Source organism: Microcaecilia unicolor, chromosome 2 (genome assembly GCF_901765095.1).
Source record: "Microcaecilia unicolor chromosome 2, aMicUni1.1, whole genome shotgun sequence".
NCBI classification, from domain to species: domain Eukaryota; kingdom Metazoa; phylum Chordata; class Amphibia; order Gymnophiona; family Siphonopidae; genus Microcaecilia; species Microcaecilia unicolor.
Genome location: NC_044032.1, coordinates 233,030,702 through 233,046,289, shown reverse-complemented (window position 1 = coordinate 233,046,289; position 15,588 = coordinate 233,030,702). Strand labels below are relative to the sequence as shown.

The 15,588-nt window shown below is 42.4% G+C and overlaps 1 protein-coding gene across 3 annotated transcripts in view; it reads right to left on the bottom strand.

Annotated features, from left to right (window-relative positions):
* ERMP1 (endoplasmic reticulum metallopeptidase 1) overlaps nucleotides 1-15,588 on the bottom strand; it is a 182,226-nt gene that overhangs the window by 14,501 nt on the left and 152,137 nt on the right. For all 3 annotated transcript variants that reach the window (XM_030193791.1, XM_030193789.1, XM_030193790.1), the window contains one exon: nucleotides 7,213-7,376. In XM_030193791.1, coding sequence (XP_030049651.1) covers nucleotides 7,213-7,376 — 164 coding nt within the window. The remainder of the gene's footprint in view (nucleotides 1-7,212; nucleotides 7,377-15,588) is intronic.

Below are 15,588 nucleotides of genomic sequence, written 5' to 3'. Positions count from 1 at the left end.
GTGAAGCGACTGTTCACGCTATCCAAAAATACTAGGACTAGAGGGCATGAGTTGAAGCTACAGTGTGGTAAATTTAAAACGAATCGGAGAAAACTTTTCTTCACCCAACGTGTAATTAGACTCTGGAATTCGTTGCCGGAGAACGTGGTACGGGTGGTTAGCTTGACGGAGTTTAAAAAGGGGTTAGATAGATTCCTAAAGGACAAGTCCATAGACCGCTATTAAATGGACTTGGAAAAATTCCGCATTTTTAGGTATAACTTGTCTGGAATGTTTTTACGTTTGGGGAGCGTGCCAGGTGCCCTTGACCTGGATTGGCCACTGTCGGTGACAGGATGCTGGGCTAGATGGACCTTTGGTCTTTCCCAGTATGGCACTACTTATGTACTTATGTACTAATCCGCAAACGAGCCTTTTCCGGAGACGGGAAGGCGGTAGAACTAGAGGACATGAATTGAGGTTGAAGGGGGGCAGACTCAGGAGTAATGTCAGGAAGTATTTTTTCACTAAGCGGGTGATGGATATGTGGAATGCCCTCCCGTGGGAGGTGGTGGAGATGAAAACGGTAATGGAATTCAAACATGCGTGGGATAAACACAAAGGAATCCTGTTTAGAAGGAATGGATCCACGGAATCTTAGCGGAAATTAGGTGGTGACGCCGGTAATTGGGAAGCAAAACAAGTTCTGGGCAGACTTCTATGGTCTACGCCCTGATCATGACTGAATATATATCGATGGGCTGGAGTGTAAATTTTAAGGGGTTTCGACGTTAGCTTCAGAACTTAGTACAAGAACAGTGCTGGGCAGACTTCTATGGTCTGTGTCCTGAGAATGGCAAGGACAAATCAAACTCAGGTATAAAGTATCACATACCATGTAAAATGAGTTTATCTTGTTGGGCAGACTGGATGGACCGTATAGGAGAGAGAGAGAGAATTTACAAACTGTGTTTGGGGCGTGGTAGTCATAGGCCATGAACTGTGTTTGGGCCTTGTCAGCCACAAGCCCATGTCAAGACTTTTTCCTCTGAATTAAAGAGACATTACCATTTTGTTCCTGACCCCGTGAATAGGTCTCAGGTTTACTGAATAAAATATTTACCCTTATTTTCACAACCTTGGCCGGCTGTGTTATTTGCAGGCCTAGCCTTAACCCTTGCTCACAGTAGGGTTAAGTGACTTGTCCGACATCACAAGCAGCTGCAGTGGGATTTGAATTAGGTTTCCCTGGTTTTCAGACCACTGCACTAACCATTAAACTACTCCTCCGCATGGTTTTACCAGACGCTAATAATCCCCTCTTATCCCCCATCAGGGGCTAAATTCCACTTGGATCTCTTCATGGAAGGGGCCCTAGGTGGTTCCTGAGACAATAATGAAGCTCTGAACTTCACAGGGAATGACAATCCTTCCCAGAGCCTTTCTTCCAGAAGCAGAATGCTTGAAGGATTTTACCACAAATTCAGGGGCAAATCTAGGAGAGATGGGTTTCCCCCTCAAGATGGGGACAACTGACATCCTGCCATAATGTCCAACCAACACAGACACCCCACCAGCAGACAACCTTGCGAAATACTTCAATGAGAAAATCGTAAAACTACGACTCACATTACCACTTAATACCACCGACTACGAAATCCCCGATGAATACCCAGCAGACCAAATCTGGACAAACTTCGATCTACTGACCGACGAAACCGTCACCCAAGCAATCAACAGATTTGCCAAATCCCACTGCAAACTGGACATATACCCCAACAACCTAATAAAATCCGCCTCTCAATGCTTCACAACAGACCTCACGTCACATCTAAACTACATGCTACAACATGGACTTTTCACTAAGGATAAAGGAAATATACTACTCACCCCAATACCTAAAGGTTCAAAGAAAAAATCAAATGACATAACCAACTACCGCCCGGTAGCATCCACCCCTCTGGCAGTCAAACTAATGGAAAGTATGGTAACCAAGCAACTTAACGACTATTTAAACAAATTCTCAATACTACATGAATCACAATCAGGATTTCGATCCAATCACAGCACCAAAACAGTACTAATCACCCTCCTACCAAATTCAAACAAACAATTGCAACTGGTAATAATGTACTTCTCTTACAGTTCGGCATGTCCAGCGCGTTTGACATGGTTAGCCACAAAATACTAATGAACATCCTAGAATACTTTGGTATTGGAGGAAACGTACTCAGATGGATCAATGGCTTCCTAACCGCAAGAACATACCAAGTGATATCAAATTTGAATACATCATTGCCATGGAAACCTGAATGCGGAGTACCCCAAGGATCACCGCTCTCACCAACCCTTTTTAACCTAATGATGACACCCCTAGCCAAATCGCTATCCAACCAAGGCCTCAATCCTTACATCTATGCAGACGATGTCACGATCTACATCCCGTTCCAACATGATATAACAGAAATCACAACTGAAAACAACCACAGTCTTCAAATAATGAAATCATGGGTGGATGCATTACAACTAAAGCTTAACGCAGAAAAAACACGTCTCATCCTCTCTTCACAATATAATATGAACAAACCCACCACTATAAACACCCCAGACTATACCCTTCCTGTTTCGGACAGCCTGAAAATTCTCGGAGTTACAATTGACCGAAATCTCACACTAGAAAGTCATGCAAAAAATACAACAAAGAAAATGTTCCATTCAATGTGGAAACTCAAAAGAGTGAAACCTTTCTTCCAAAGGGAAATATTCCGCAACCTAGTACAATCAATGGTGCTATGCCACCTAGATTATTGCAATGCCATCTACGCTGGATGCAAAGAACAAATCATTAAGAAACTCCAAACTGCCCAAAACACAGCAGCCAGACTCATATTTGGAAAAATGAAATACGAAAGCACCAAACCCCTAAGAGAAAAACTACACTGGCTCCCACTAAAAGAACAAATTGCGTTCAAAGTCTGCACCCTGATCCATAAAATCGTACACGGAGAAGCCCCGGCCTATATGTCAGACCTCATAGACCTTCCAACCAGGAACACAAAAAGGTCAGCACGCACATTCTTGAATCTCCACTACCCCAGTTGCAAAGGACTCAAATATAAATCAACTTATGCATCCAGCTTCTCCTACAGTGGAGGAAATAAGTATTTGATCCCTTGCTGATTTTGTAAGTTTGCCCACTGACAAAGACATGAGCAGCCCATAATTGAAGGGTAGGTTATTGGTAACAGTGAGAGATAGCACATCACAAATTAAATCCGGAAAATCACATTGTGGAAAGTATATGAATTTATTTGCATTCTGCAGAGGGAAATAAGTATTTGATCCCCCACCAACCAGTAAGAGATCTGGCCCCTACAGACCAGGTAGATGCTCCAAATCAACTCGTTACCTGCATGACAGACAGCTGTCGGCAATGGTCACCTGTATGAAAGACACCTGTCCACAGACTCAGTGAATCAGTCAGACTCTAACCTCTACAAAATGGCCAAGAGCAAGGAGCTGTCTAAGGATGTCAGGGACAAGATCATACACCTGCACAAGGCTGGAATGGGCTACAAAACCATCAGTAAGACGCTGGGCGAGAAGGAGACAACTGTTGGTGCCATAGTAAGAAAATGGAAGAAGTACAAATGACTGTCAATCGACAAAGATCTGGGGCTCCACGCAAAATCTCACCTCGTGGGGTATCCTTGATCATGAGGAAGGTTAGAAATCAGCCTACAACTACAAGGGGGGAACTTGTCAATGATCTCAAGGCAGCTGGGACCACTGTCACCACGAAAACCATTGGTAACACATTACGACATAACGGATTGCAATCCTGCAGTGCCCGCAAGGTCCCCCTGCTCCGGAAGGCACATGTGACGGCCCGTCTGAAGTTTGCCAGTGAGCACCTGGATGATGCCGAGAGTGATTGGGAGAAGGTGCTGTGGTCAGATGAGACAAAAATTGAGCTCTTTGGCATGAACTCAACTCGCCGTGTTTGGAGGAAGAGAAATGCTGCCTATGACCCAAAGAACACCGTCCCCACTGTCAAGCATGGAGGTGGAAATGTTATGTTTTGGGGGTGTTTGTCTGCTAAGGGCACAGGACTATTTCACCGCATCAATGGGAGAATGGATGGGGCCATGTACCGTACAATTCTGAGTGACAACCTCCTTCCCTCCGCCAGGGCCTTAAAAATGGGTCGTGGCTGGGTCTTCCAGCACGACAATGACCCAAAACATACAGCCAAGGCAACAAAGGAGTGGCTCAGGAAGAAGCACATTAGGGTCATGGAGTGGCCTAGCCAGTCACCAGACCTTAATCCCATTGAAAACTTATGGAGGGAGCTGAAGCTGCGAGTTGCCAAGCGACAGCCCAGAACTCTTAATGATTTAGAGATGATCTGCAAAGAGGAGTGGACCAAAATTCCTCCTGACATGTGTGCAAACCTCATCATCAACTACAGAAGACGTCTGACCGCTGTGCTTGCCAACAAGGGTTTTGCCACCAAGTATTAGGTCTTGTTTGCCAGAGGGATTAAATACTTATTTCCCTCTGCAGAATGCAAATAAATTCATATACTTTCCACAATGTGATTTTCCGGATTTAATTTGTGATGTGCTATCTCTCACTGTTACCAATAACCTACCCTTCAATTATGGGCTGCTCATGTCTTTGTCAGTGGGCAAACTTACAAAATCAGCAAGGGATCAAATACTTATTTCCTCCACTGTACATAAGCATGCAACTATGGAACGCACTACCAAATATCATAAAAACAATGCACGACTTAATCTTCCGAAAATTACTGAAAACTAACCTGTTCAAAAAGGCCACAATGACCCATCCTAAATACTAGACAAAGAAACTCTACCAGAACCAAACAAAACCGAACTCCCTACACTTGACTGCTTCATGTACTCAGTCAATAATGAATGTTATGCGTTACGCACTACCACTTATTTCCCATGCCGGAAATGAACTTTCTAAACTTGACTGTCCAATTTACTCTATCACTTATGAATTTTAATGCAATACCACTTTGTAATCTACTCTATAATTTATGAACTTTAATGCATTACCACTGTGTATTTCTCAGATCTGGAAATGGTGATCGCCATTACGGCATAATGTAAGCCACATTGAGCCTGCAAATAGGTGGGAAAATGTGGGATACAAATGCAACAAATAAATAATAATAATCCAAGCTTCTCAGCCTCTGTGCCAGCTATAAAAATTGCCTACAATAGTTGTTGTTTCTCCCAAAGACAATCTCTAGCACAGTCCCCAGTGCAGATCCTCTGCCCCCACCATAAGGATAAGGACTAGGGGAGAGAGGTCGCTCTTGCCTACACAGCCTATCTAGCTTAGCAGTAACACAGCATCCACCATTCCGAGTTGCTGCAGGCCTTGGGAGCCAGAACAGTGTTTTACCTTTTCTATGGTTCCTGCCATCTGCTGCAGAGGGCTCACCAAGAACACTGAACTAATCTGGCAAGGGAAAAGGAGCAGAAGTCTGGTTGATGCTTCCAGGCATGCTTCACTCTGGCTGAAAGGGTGCACAAATCTTCCTACATTGCTCAGACCTAGAGCTGGCTACTAACATTCAATCCCTGAACTCAGTTGGAAGAGAAACAATATCAGCCAGGCCATCACCCAAGGAGTCATGCTGTTCCACACTAGACCATGGGTCTCTCTATCTGCTGGAGACAGAGAATACTGGCAGGCTTCAGCTGCTGTCAGGGCTCTTATAGGAAGTAAGTGCAGCAAAAGTCTGCATCTGCTGAAAACAAGGCATAATCCCATGTCTGGAATTTTCTGGTAGGACGATAAAGTTGAAAAGATAGATGCCTGCAATTTCTGATACTGTATGTTGCAGCATGCTAAGCAACTATTGACTATCATGTGGATGATGATGGCCAATCTTTCTTTTCTGGGAATTTACAAAGTTGGCAGATCTCTGGCAGATTGGGACCCCCCCCCCCCCCCCCCCCCCCCAGAATGCACAACTGCCCACATGCCTTACTTTCAGATTACTTTCTATGGTGGTAGATTTACACCAAGGAAAAAGCATAAAGATAAAAAAGGAGAAATATCAGTGGTGGTGGGAAAGGGGACTTGATATACTTCCTTTCTGAGGTTTTTGCAACTACATTCAATGCGGTTTACATATATTCAGGTACTTATTTTGTACCAGGGGCAATGGAGGGTTAAGTGACTTGCCCAGAGTCACAAGGAGCTGCAGTGGGAATCAAACTCAGTTCCCCAGGATCAAAGTCCACTGCACTAACCACTAGGCTACTCCTCCACTCAACACCCTTTTATAATTCATTTAAATACAGTGTGCCACATTCATCTGACAGTTCCCAACTCTGGTCCCCTTCTCTCCATCCCAAAAAGGTCTGGATTTCAGGGTAATCAAAACATGTTAAACACAGATCTTGCAAAAAATGTATAGTGCTATCTCTCATGCATGTTTATTGTGTCTATCCTCCTGCGTCTCTTACCACTGAAAAAACAGGTTCCATGGATTTGGATTTAAATTTCTCACCTTTCCAAATTTTATCTCGATGCGCACTATTTCACATACAGTAGACAGCTCCTTGCCCCACAGGGCTTACACCCTACCTGAGTCCCTGCAGGGCAAAAATGACAGTTCCCACTAGAAAAAGCTGGATCTGACCCCTAGCTTCCCTGGTTCTCACCTTACTGCTTCAATCACTAGGCTACTCCTGACAGTCAAAAAAAAAAAAAAAAAAAAGAACTACAAAATACTATTATCTTTAGTTTGCATACAGGAACTTCACAACAGGTAACCGAAGTCATTTTCCTCATCTATGGATACATGATATCTAGTTTACAAACACCAAGCAAGTCTGCTTTAAAACACATTTGAAATGAATATTCAGAGGTTACTTGAATGCATTTAGTCCAAGAAATAGGGGTATTTTAAATATTTTGATTATGCTGAGAACCAAATCTATTTTCAAGTCCCAAGGAGTGGATCTGGAAACCTCTGTGTAAAAAAAAAAATAATAAATAAAAATATCCCCCAATTCTCCCCAACTAAAATCCACAACAAAGGATTGTGAACACTTATCAAACAAATAAATACAGATTTTGGCAACTCATGCAAGTGATAAACCAGTATTATGTACAAAGAGCACATGCCTCAATATTCCATAAATAATGTTCCTGAAAGAAAAAAAATTAGATCTTTCCCCATACCTTCAGTTCTATCCAGAATTGCCATGGTGGAGCCTGCAGCCCATGGGAATAAAATACAAAGTAATCTTCTCTGAAGCCAGCAACAGGGACTCCATCCCCCAGGGACCAGCTGGAAAGCAGCACTCCTTCATGAGCTCGCATATACAGAGACATGTGACTGGGACCTGAACAAGGAAAAACATCTTCATGCAAGAGATATACACAACCTGTGGCACAATGAAAAATGACAAGGTCTCCTGTCACTGCATTTCTCAGGTATGTAACACTTATGGAATATAAAACAGAGCAACTACAGTATGTACTAGAAAATAATGCAGTAAACTGATACTCAAAAAACAGCTTCTAGCAAATTAAGTCTTCACTGTGTGATAAAGAACTTTCTTTTAGAGAAAAAGCCCTCAGAAACCGTCAGCAGACTTGCCGACGGTTTTAAGCACTATTGCGTGATGAAGACTTTAAACGTAATAAGTGCTAGATTTCTATCATTGGGCAAAAAACTCCAAAGAGAATTGCTGATATGTTATATCTCTTATGTTTTCAATAATGTTACTTCTATGTCAAAAATACTCAAAGTAATCCTCTCAGCAGCATAACTTTGTAAAAGTAATGAAAAACTTAGCTTGTGACTGGTTTCACTTGGTTTGCTTGTAAATACAGCACTATTTTTCAACCGTTCGACGGGGGCCACCGTTTCACCCCGGTAACAGACTTCCTCAGGAACTCAGTGCTGAATAGCAAAATGCTGAGGGTCTAAAAGACACAAACATTGAGCTAGACATTCTGAAGTAAAAGAATTCACACATCACAACACACAAACCCGAAGGTACACTTACTTAGGGGGAGAGCGTTTTGATTCTTACAAAATGGCGTCTCAGCATCATACTGGGAGCACCTGATTTATATGTGCTCATCAATCAAATGGTTTAAAGTCCAATTAAACAAACTGACCTTTGTATAGAAGTTTTCCAATCTGTCAGTAAAAGACATACCAATCAATTGAGCTGTTCAACCCATGAGGCTCAATTGTGTTAAGGTTGAAAATCCACTGTGCTTCCCTTCTCTGTAGCAATAATTTACGGTTGCCACCTCTATTTAATTTGCCAATTTTATCGATTGCAAAGCACTTAAGGTCTTCAAATTTATGGTTATACTTTATAAAATGCTCTACAATAGGTTCTTTGCATTCCGAGACGCCATTTTGTAAGAATCAAAACGTTCTCCCCCTAAGTAAGTGTACCTTTGGGTTTGTGTATTGTGATGTGTGAATTCTTTTACTTCAGAATGTCTAGCTCAATGTTTGTGTCTTTTAGACCCTCAGCATTTTGCTATTCAGCACTGAGTTCCTAAGGAAGCCTGTTACCGGGGTGAAACGGTGGCCCCATCGAACGGTTTGAAAAATAGTGCTGTATTTACAAGCAAACCAAGTGAAACCAGTTTTTCATTACTTTTACAAAGTTATGCTGCTGAGAGGATTACTTTGAGTATTTTTGACATAGAAGTAACATTATTGAAAACATGTAACACTTATCCTTGGGCTTTGAGACATCATTGCACTGTTCTTTATTCTGCCCTGCCCTCACCTTGAAGAAAGGGGACAGACACTGCTTCAAAGCACACCAACAGGGCAGCAGCTTTATGCTATTAGCCATGAAGGCAATTAGAGACAAAACACAAAGCATCATCAACTCTTGCACTCATCGAACAGTTTTATCTGAACATGTAGTTACCAATGTTGCTTACCTGTAACAGATGTTTCCACAGACAGCAGGATTGATAAGGCATGCAAGTGGATCATCTGATGACAAACTGCTCTCCCAAATCCAGAACTTCAGGACAGAGATTTGAGTATATGTGGCACTTCTCGTGTGCGGCTGTCTCCTCACTTTTCAGTCAGTTGCAAAGCTTAAGTTGTTAGGCTATTGTCAGGATTGGGAGGAATTGCATGCATTATCAGTCCTACTGTCTATGGAAAAAACCTGCTACAGGTCAAGAGCATTTGAATGTTCTTAAAAGCAAGTGGGTTAACCCTCAATTTTTGCCAATTTGTGGCTTTTTGGATCTAGTGCACCAAGACATTAATATTTACCTGTAGACTAAGTTAAAAAGTCAATGAATTTAGCACATTTTTGCACGTGATTGAACAGGCTATCCTCATTGGCCACATGGACAACTAGGCCAAACACCTCAGGTGTGAAAAATGGGTTAGCCTAATTGTCCGTAAGACAATCCACTTTTTTTCTGAAAACAAGCAGAATTGAGGTAGGCACACAAATGGGCAACTCCGAAGCTCAAGTTTCATACTATTACAAAGGTTGTTAGCTCATAGGGACAGACTAAGCATCACTGCTTGCCCATAGAAACTGGTCTTTTACTTAAGCTTTTGCTGCACAATAATGTGCAGTAAAAGTATGATTAGAGATCACATAGCTGTTTTGCAGATGGAATCTAATAAGGCAGACTAGGAGTGCCTGTTGCTGCAGTAGCTCTAATCTGATGACACACAACTTTGGAGAAGTATAGTATACATGAAGCAAGCTAGTCTGCTACAGTCCTTTTTACAATTGGTATACCAGGTCTATGAGGATGAAAGGAGACAAAGTCAAATTTTCAAAATGGCTCAGGTCTTTTCTCTAGTAGTAGGCAACAGGCTCTCTACAGTCCAGAATATGGACTTTTTAGACAATCTGAATGGCGCTTTAGACTGAAGGGGGGAAGCAACATTTTTCCATTTCAGAGAAAAGGTGAAACCACTTTAGACAAGAACTTGGGATTTGTCTGAAGAACAACCTTGTGATGATGGAACTGTGTGTAGGGTTCATATTGTTACCGGTGTATGAAGTTCACTTACTCTTCTAGCTGAAATAATTGCTACAAGGAAGAGAACTTTCCCATTTAGAAACTAGAAGCAATTTCTAAAGGCTCAAAAAGAGACTTCATAAACAAAGTAAGTACCACATTTAGATCCTACAACAGGGGGCTTTTGTAATGGAGCAAACCTTTCATGAAACAAGTAACAATACAAGACTGTGATGCCAGGTGGTTATCCAGCAGAGCATGATAAGCAGGCTGCACACTGAGATGTACTCTAATAGATGAGGTTTGAAGGCCAAGATGATGTAAGTGACATAGATGCTGCAATGGAGCTAACAGGACATACAGTGGTGGAAATAAGTATTTGATCCCTTGCTGATTTTGTAAGTTTGCCCACTGACAAAGACATGAGCAGCCCATAATTGAAGGGTAGGTTATTGGTAACAGTGAGAGATAGCACATCACAAATTAAATCCGGAAAATCACATTGTGGAAAGTATATGAATTTATTTGCATTCTGCAGAGGGAAATAAGTATTTAATCCCTCTGGCAAACAAGACCTAATACTTGGTGGCAAAACCCTTGTTGGCAAGCACAGCGGTCAGACGTCTTCTGTAGTTGATGATGAGGTTTGCACACATGTCAGGAGGAATTTTGGTCCACTCCTCTTTGCAGATCATCTCTAAATCATTAAGAGTTCTGGGCTGTCGCTTGGCAACTCGCAGCTTCAGCTCCCTCCATAAGTTTTCAATGGGATTAAGGTCTGGTGACTGGCTAGGCCACTCCATGACCCTAATGTGCTTCTTCCTGAGCCACTCCTTTGTTGCCTTGGCTGTATGTTTTGGGTCATTGTCGTGCTGGAAGACCCAGCCACGACCCATTTTTAAGGCCCTGGCGGAGGGAAGGAGGTTGTCACTCAGAATTGTACGGTACATGGCCCCATCCATTCTCCCATTGATGCGGTGAAGTAGTCCTGTGCCCTTAGCAGACAAACACCCCCAAAACATAACATTTCCACCTCCATGCTTGACAGTGTGGACGGTGTTCTTTGGGTCATAGGCAGCATTTCTCTTCCTCCAAACACGGCGAGTTGAGTTCATGCCAAAGAGCTCAATTTTTGTCTCATCTGACCACAGCACCTTCTCCCAATCACTCTCGGCATCATCCAGGTGCTCACTGGCAAACTTCAGACGGGCCGTCACATGTGCCTTCCGGAGCAGGGGGACCTTGCGGGCACTGCAGGATTGCAATCCGTTATGTCGTAATGTGTTACCAATGGTTTTCGTGGTGACAGTGGTCCCAGCTGCCTTGAGATCATTGACAAGTTCCCCCCTTGTAGTTGTAGGCTGATTTCTAACCTTCCTCATGATCAAGGATACCCCACGAGGTGAGATTTTGCGTGGAGCCCCAGATCTTTGTCGATTGACAGTCATTTTGTACTTCTTCCATTTTCTTACTATGGCACCAACAGTTGTCTCCTTCTCGCCCAGCGTCTTACTGATGGTTTGTAGCCCATTCCAGCCTTGTGCAGGTGTATGATCTTGTCCCTGACATCCTTAGACAGCTCCTTGCTCTTGGCCATTTTGTAGAGGTTAGAGTCTGACTGATTCACTGAGTCTGTGGACAGGTGTCTTTCATACAGGTGACCATTGCCGACAGCTGTCTGTCATGCAGGTAATGAGTTGATTTGGAGCATCTACCTGGTCTGTAGGGGCCAGATCTCTTACTGGTTGGTGGGGGATCAAATACTTATTTCCCTCTGCAGAATGCAAATAAATTCATATACTTTCCACAATGTGATTTTCCGGATTTAATTTGTGATGTGCTATCTCTCACTGTTACCAATAACCTACCCTTCAATTATGGGCTGCTCATGTCTTTGTCAGTGGGCAAACTTACAAAATCAGCAAGGGATCAAATACTTATTTCCACCACTGTATGATAGGGTCTTGGCCATTAGAAACATAACAGATTGAAAATTTCTTACACTTAAAAGCATTGTTTGTCTAGAGAAAGGTTTTTGGGCAGCTATAAGAAAGTGTTGGATAGGCAGCAGAACACAAGAAACTAGACACTGACAATTCCCAGGCTCTGAAGGCGTACAGTCTTCCCATTGAGTTATTAGCGCTAGGAACTGGATTAATTTGTGAGGAGATTGAAAAAGCTAGCTTTTTCAAAAAGGAGTCAATTCTGTTGAGAATCACAGTACTCTTGGATGAGAGGAAGTGAAGAATAAGATAGAGTATCAACCAAATTCATGGAACCGCTAAGGCATCTGAACTAGTTGGGGGGGGGGGGGGGGGGGGGGGAAGAGAAGGTAGAATCAAATAGTAAAGAAGCACTTCTATTTTTTCTGCTGACGGTCAATCTGTCGTGTTCGCCACTCTTAAAAGAGGGAATGGAGAAGAGTTCTCCAAGGACCGCTCTGTTGGGTTTATCATGCAATTGAAACAAATCTCAAACATTTAGCTCATGTCTTTTTCCAAAGTGAGTTAATTCAACAGTGATGGAGCAGCACAACTAAATGAGTCACACAAGATAGGGGATGGGATCAGATATCCTGCCTCTCTATGGTTACAATCAATGTGGTTTACATATTATATGTAGGTACTTATTTTGTACCTGGGGCAATGGAGGGATAAGTGACTTGCCTAGAGTTACAAGGAGCTGCAGTGGGAATTGATCCTGATTCTCCTGGTTCTCAGGCTACTGCACTAACCAATAAGCTATTCCTCCAATCATAGTGTGGGGTAAAGGATACATACTGAAACCGGTAACCACTATTGTTCATGTAGAAGATTAGTTCCATGTTCATGTGTTTTAACACCATAAAGTAATCTTAATTGCAATCTTTCCATTTAATAATGTAGGATTCCTGCTGACAAAGAAAATTACAATAGTTGATTCTGCATATTCAGGTACAGTAGGTATTTTTCCTATCTCTAATGGGCTCACAGTGTAACCTTCCCTGTTTACTAAGCCGTGCGAGCGGCTGCCATGTGCTAATACAGACACTTTGAATGGGCTGTGTCAGCATTATCATGTGGCTTAGTAAACAGGGAAGTTTATACCTGAAGCAATGAAGGGTTAAGTGTCTTGCTCAAGGATGCAAGGTGCTACAGTGGGATTTGAACCAGGCTCCCCTCTAATTCTCAGCCCATGCTCTAACCATTAGGCTATTCCTCCACTCAGTTAACTGATTCTATAGACAGGGGATGTAGGTAGTCTGAATCTAGGTACAACTGGCCATAGGAAAGTCCTAGTCAGATTCTGGCTGCTTCTTGGCAAAGGTGTAGAGAGCCTGTACCCTTCATTTATTCACATAAAACATTGCCACTTGGTTGTCTATCTGAAGTACAAAGGAATCATGAAGCTGGAGAAGAAAATCTCACAAGGTACAGAAGATTGCTTTTGAGTTGTAAAGTGGTTGATATGAAGAGTTCTCATACATCTTACGCCGACTGAAGATAGCTGCTATTAGCACACTATATTGTCTCCCCATGGAATGTGCTTTTCTTTCAAGTTCCTCTTTGATATACCACCCTATAGACAAGCCTTCCAGTTTTACAACATAAATTAAGTAGCAAACATATTTAGAAAATAGGATTAGAGAGAAGTGAAATATAGTTTGCATATAGGAAAGGGAAGATAGAGAAGAGAAGAAAATCTCTTTGAGGCTACTCCCACAGGGCTCTGAACCTCTGAGTCCATGCTCCCCAGTACCAGCCATGAGAAGGGTAAAAAAATCAGCATTCAAGTGCTTTTTCAAAAGGTGTTTTTAAGAGACGTTTTAAATTTCTGATGTGATATTTCAAGACAGGATATTAGAAGCTTGTTCCTCAATAAAGGGCCTACAACACTATACAGATTCCCAGAATGTATCCAAGAAAACAAGACAAAATGATAGAATAACTAAGAGGTTCTCTTGGGATGAACAGTGTGTGTGAAGTGGAATAGAAAATGGTAGACCTGTGGGAGGGATACTACATACTAGTATCAGTTCCTTGTATATTACATAAAATTTAATGGGCGACCAGTGCTCTGCTTTTAGGAGTGGAGTGATGTGGTCAATTGTTTTTGCACCAGTGATCATTTTGACAGCAATATTTTGCATCAGCTGTAAATACCAAGTCTCTCTCATGCAAAGTCCTTTGAACAAGGTGTTTATTTTACTATTTTTTTTTTTATTTCTGCATTTGTTATACCGAAGGACATCATGGAGGTTTACAAAACTAAAATTGATAAAAACTGATTGAACAGTACACCACAACACAGACATAAGAAAGGGGATGAGTAGCACAAAAAAATACCTTAAAACAAACAAATATACAGAATCAAAGCAGAAACACAGGGAAGAAAAAAAAACCTATTTAACAAATGAATCACAAGCCTTTGTAAAAAAAAATGCACAAAGCTTCCCAAGTTTGCAATGTTTCATGTAGACTGATTTTAGCCAGTCTAAATGAAACTTTTTTTTTCCGTGCAATGCACAAAGGCTTTTGGCCACTGCATTACTGTGCAGGAAAGCAGTGTCCAAAAGTCCTATGCTAATGAGCTTGCTAGCATTATGAGTTCATTAGCTATTCCTTCCAATGCTAATGAGCTAATTAACAAATCCATGGAATACAGCTAAAAATTAAATGACAGCTCTGCAGCTGTCGCTGGGGTCCCGTGCTAAATTTTCCTGTCAGTGCCTGAGCCTGATTCCTGTCCGTACCTGAGCCAAAGTCAGCAGCACTCCAGTTTTCTGCGAGCCCGAGCCACCCTGGTGGTCCAGCATACTCCTCTCAATTTTCCCCCCATGTTAATAAAAAAATTCCTGGTATTCCAGTGGACCCCCTCCCGATCCCCTAAGAGCATCATTGCTGGTCCACCCCTAACCCAATCTGACTGAATGGGCCCCAGGCCAGGTCCCCTGGTGGCCATTAAAAGCCCTAGTCAGAGGAAGTGACGTTAGCCACCAAGATGGAAACCTGAACCGCTCCCGCTCTCACTTTTGAATGTGTCATTCTCACGCCATTGACATTTATTTTGGGGGCAGTTTAAACCCTTGCCATGTCCCAAAGGGTGAAATCTGGAGACAATAAGGAATCATTGCAACAATTTCAACAGATGACAGGTGATGAGACTTCGCAGCCCGCTTCCCCACCCCCTGTGCTAGGAAAGAAATGCAGAGTCCATGTTGTTTTACTTGCAGAAAAGATGGTTCAGGCTGTAAGTAGGCCTCAGGCTTACCAATGGTGAGAGACAGGGAAACACCCCTAAAGTAGGCAGGGATTGTAATGTATGTCTTAATAATCCTAGTCTAGATTCCTCCTCTTTGGGACATGGAGGAGACACTAGAGCTAGCCTTGCTTTAAATCCCTGTTGCCAGACTGAAACCTTATTGGTGTCTGGAGGAACTTTCATGAGCACCACAGGGATTACACCTTTTATTCCTCTCCCCACAATTTGTACACTCAGATTATATCTTTTTGGATACTTTTCTCCATCGCTCAGTAGGGAGGGTAACCATCGGGAACAGAACAATATGAGATCACACTGCTTGTTGATATTAGGGAAGAG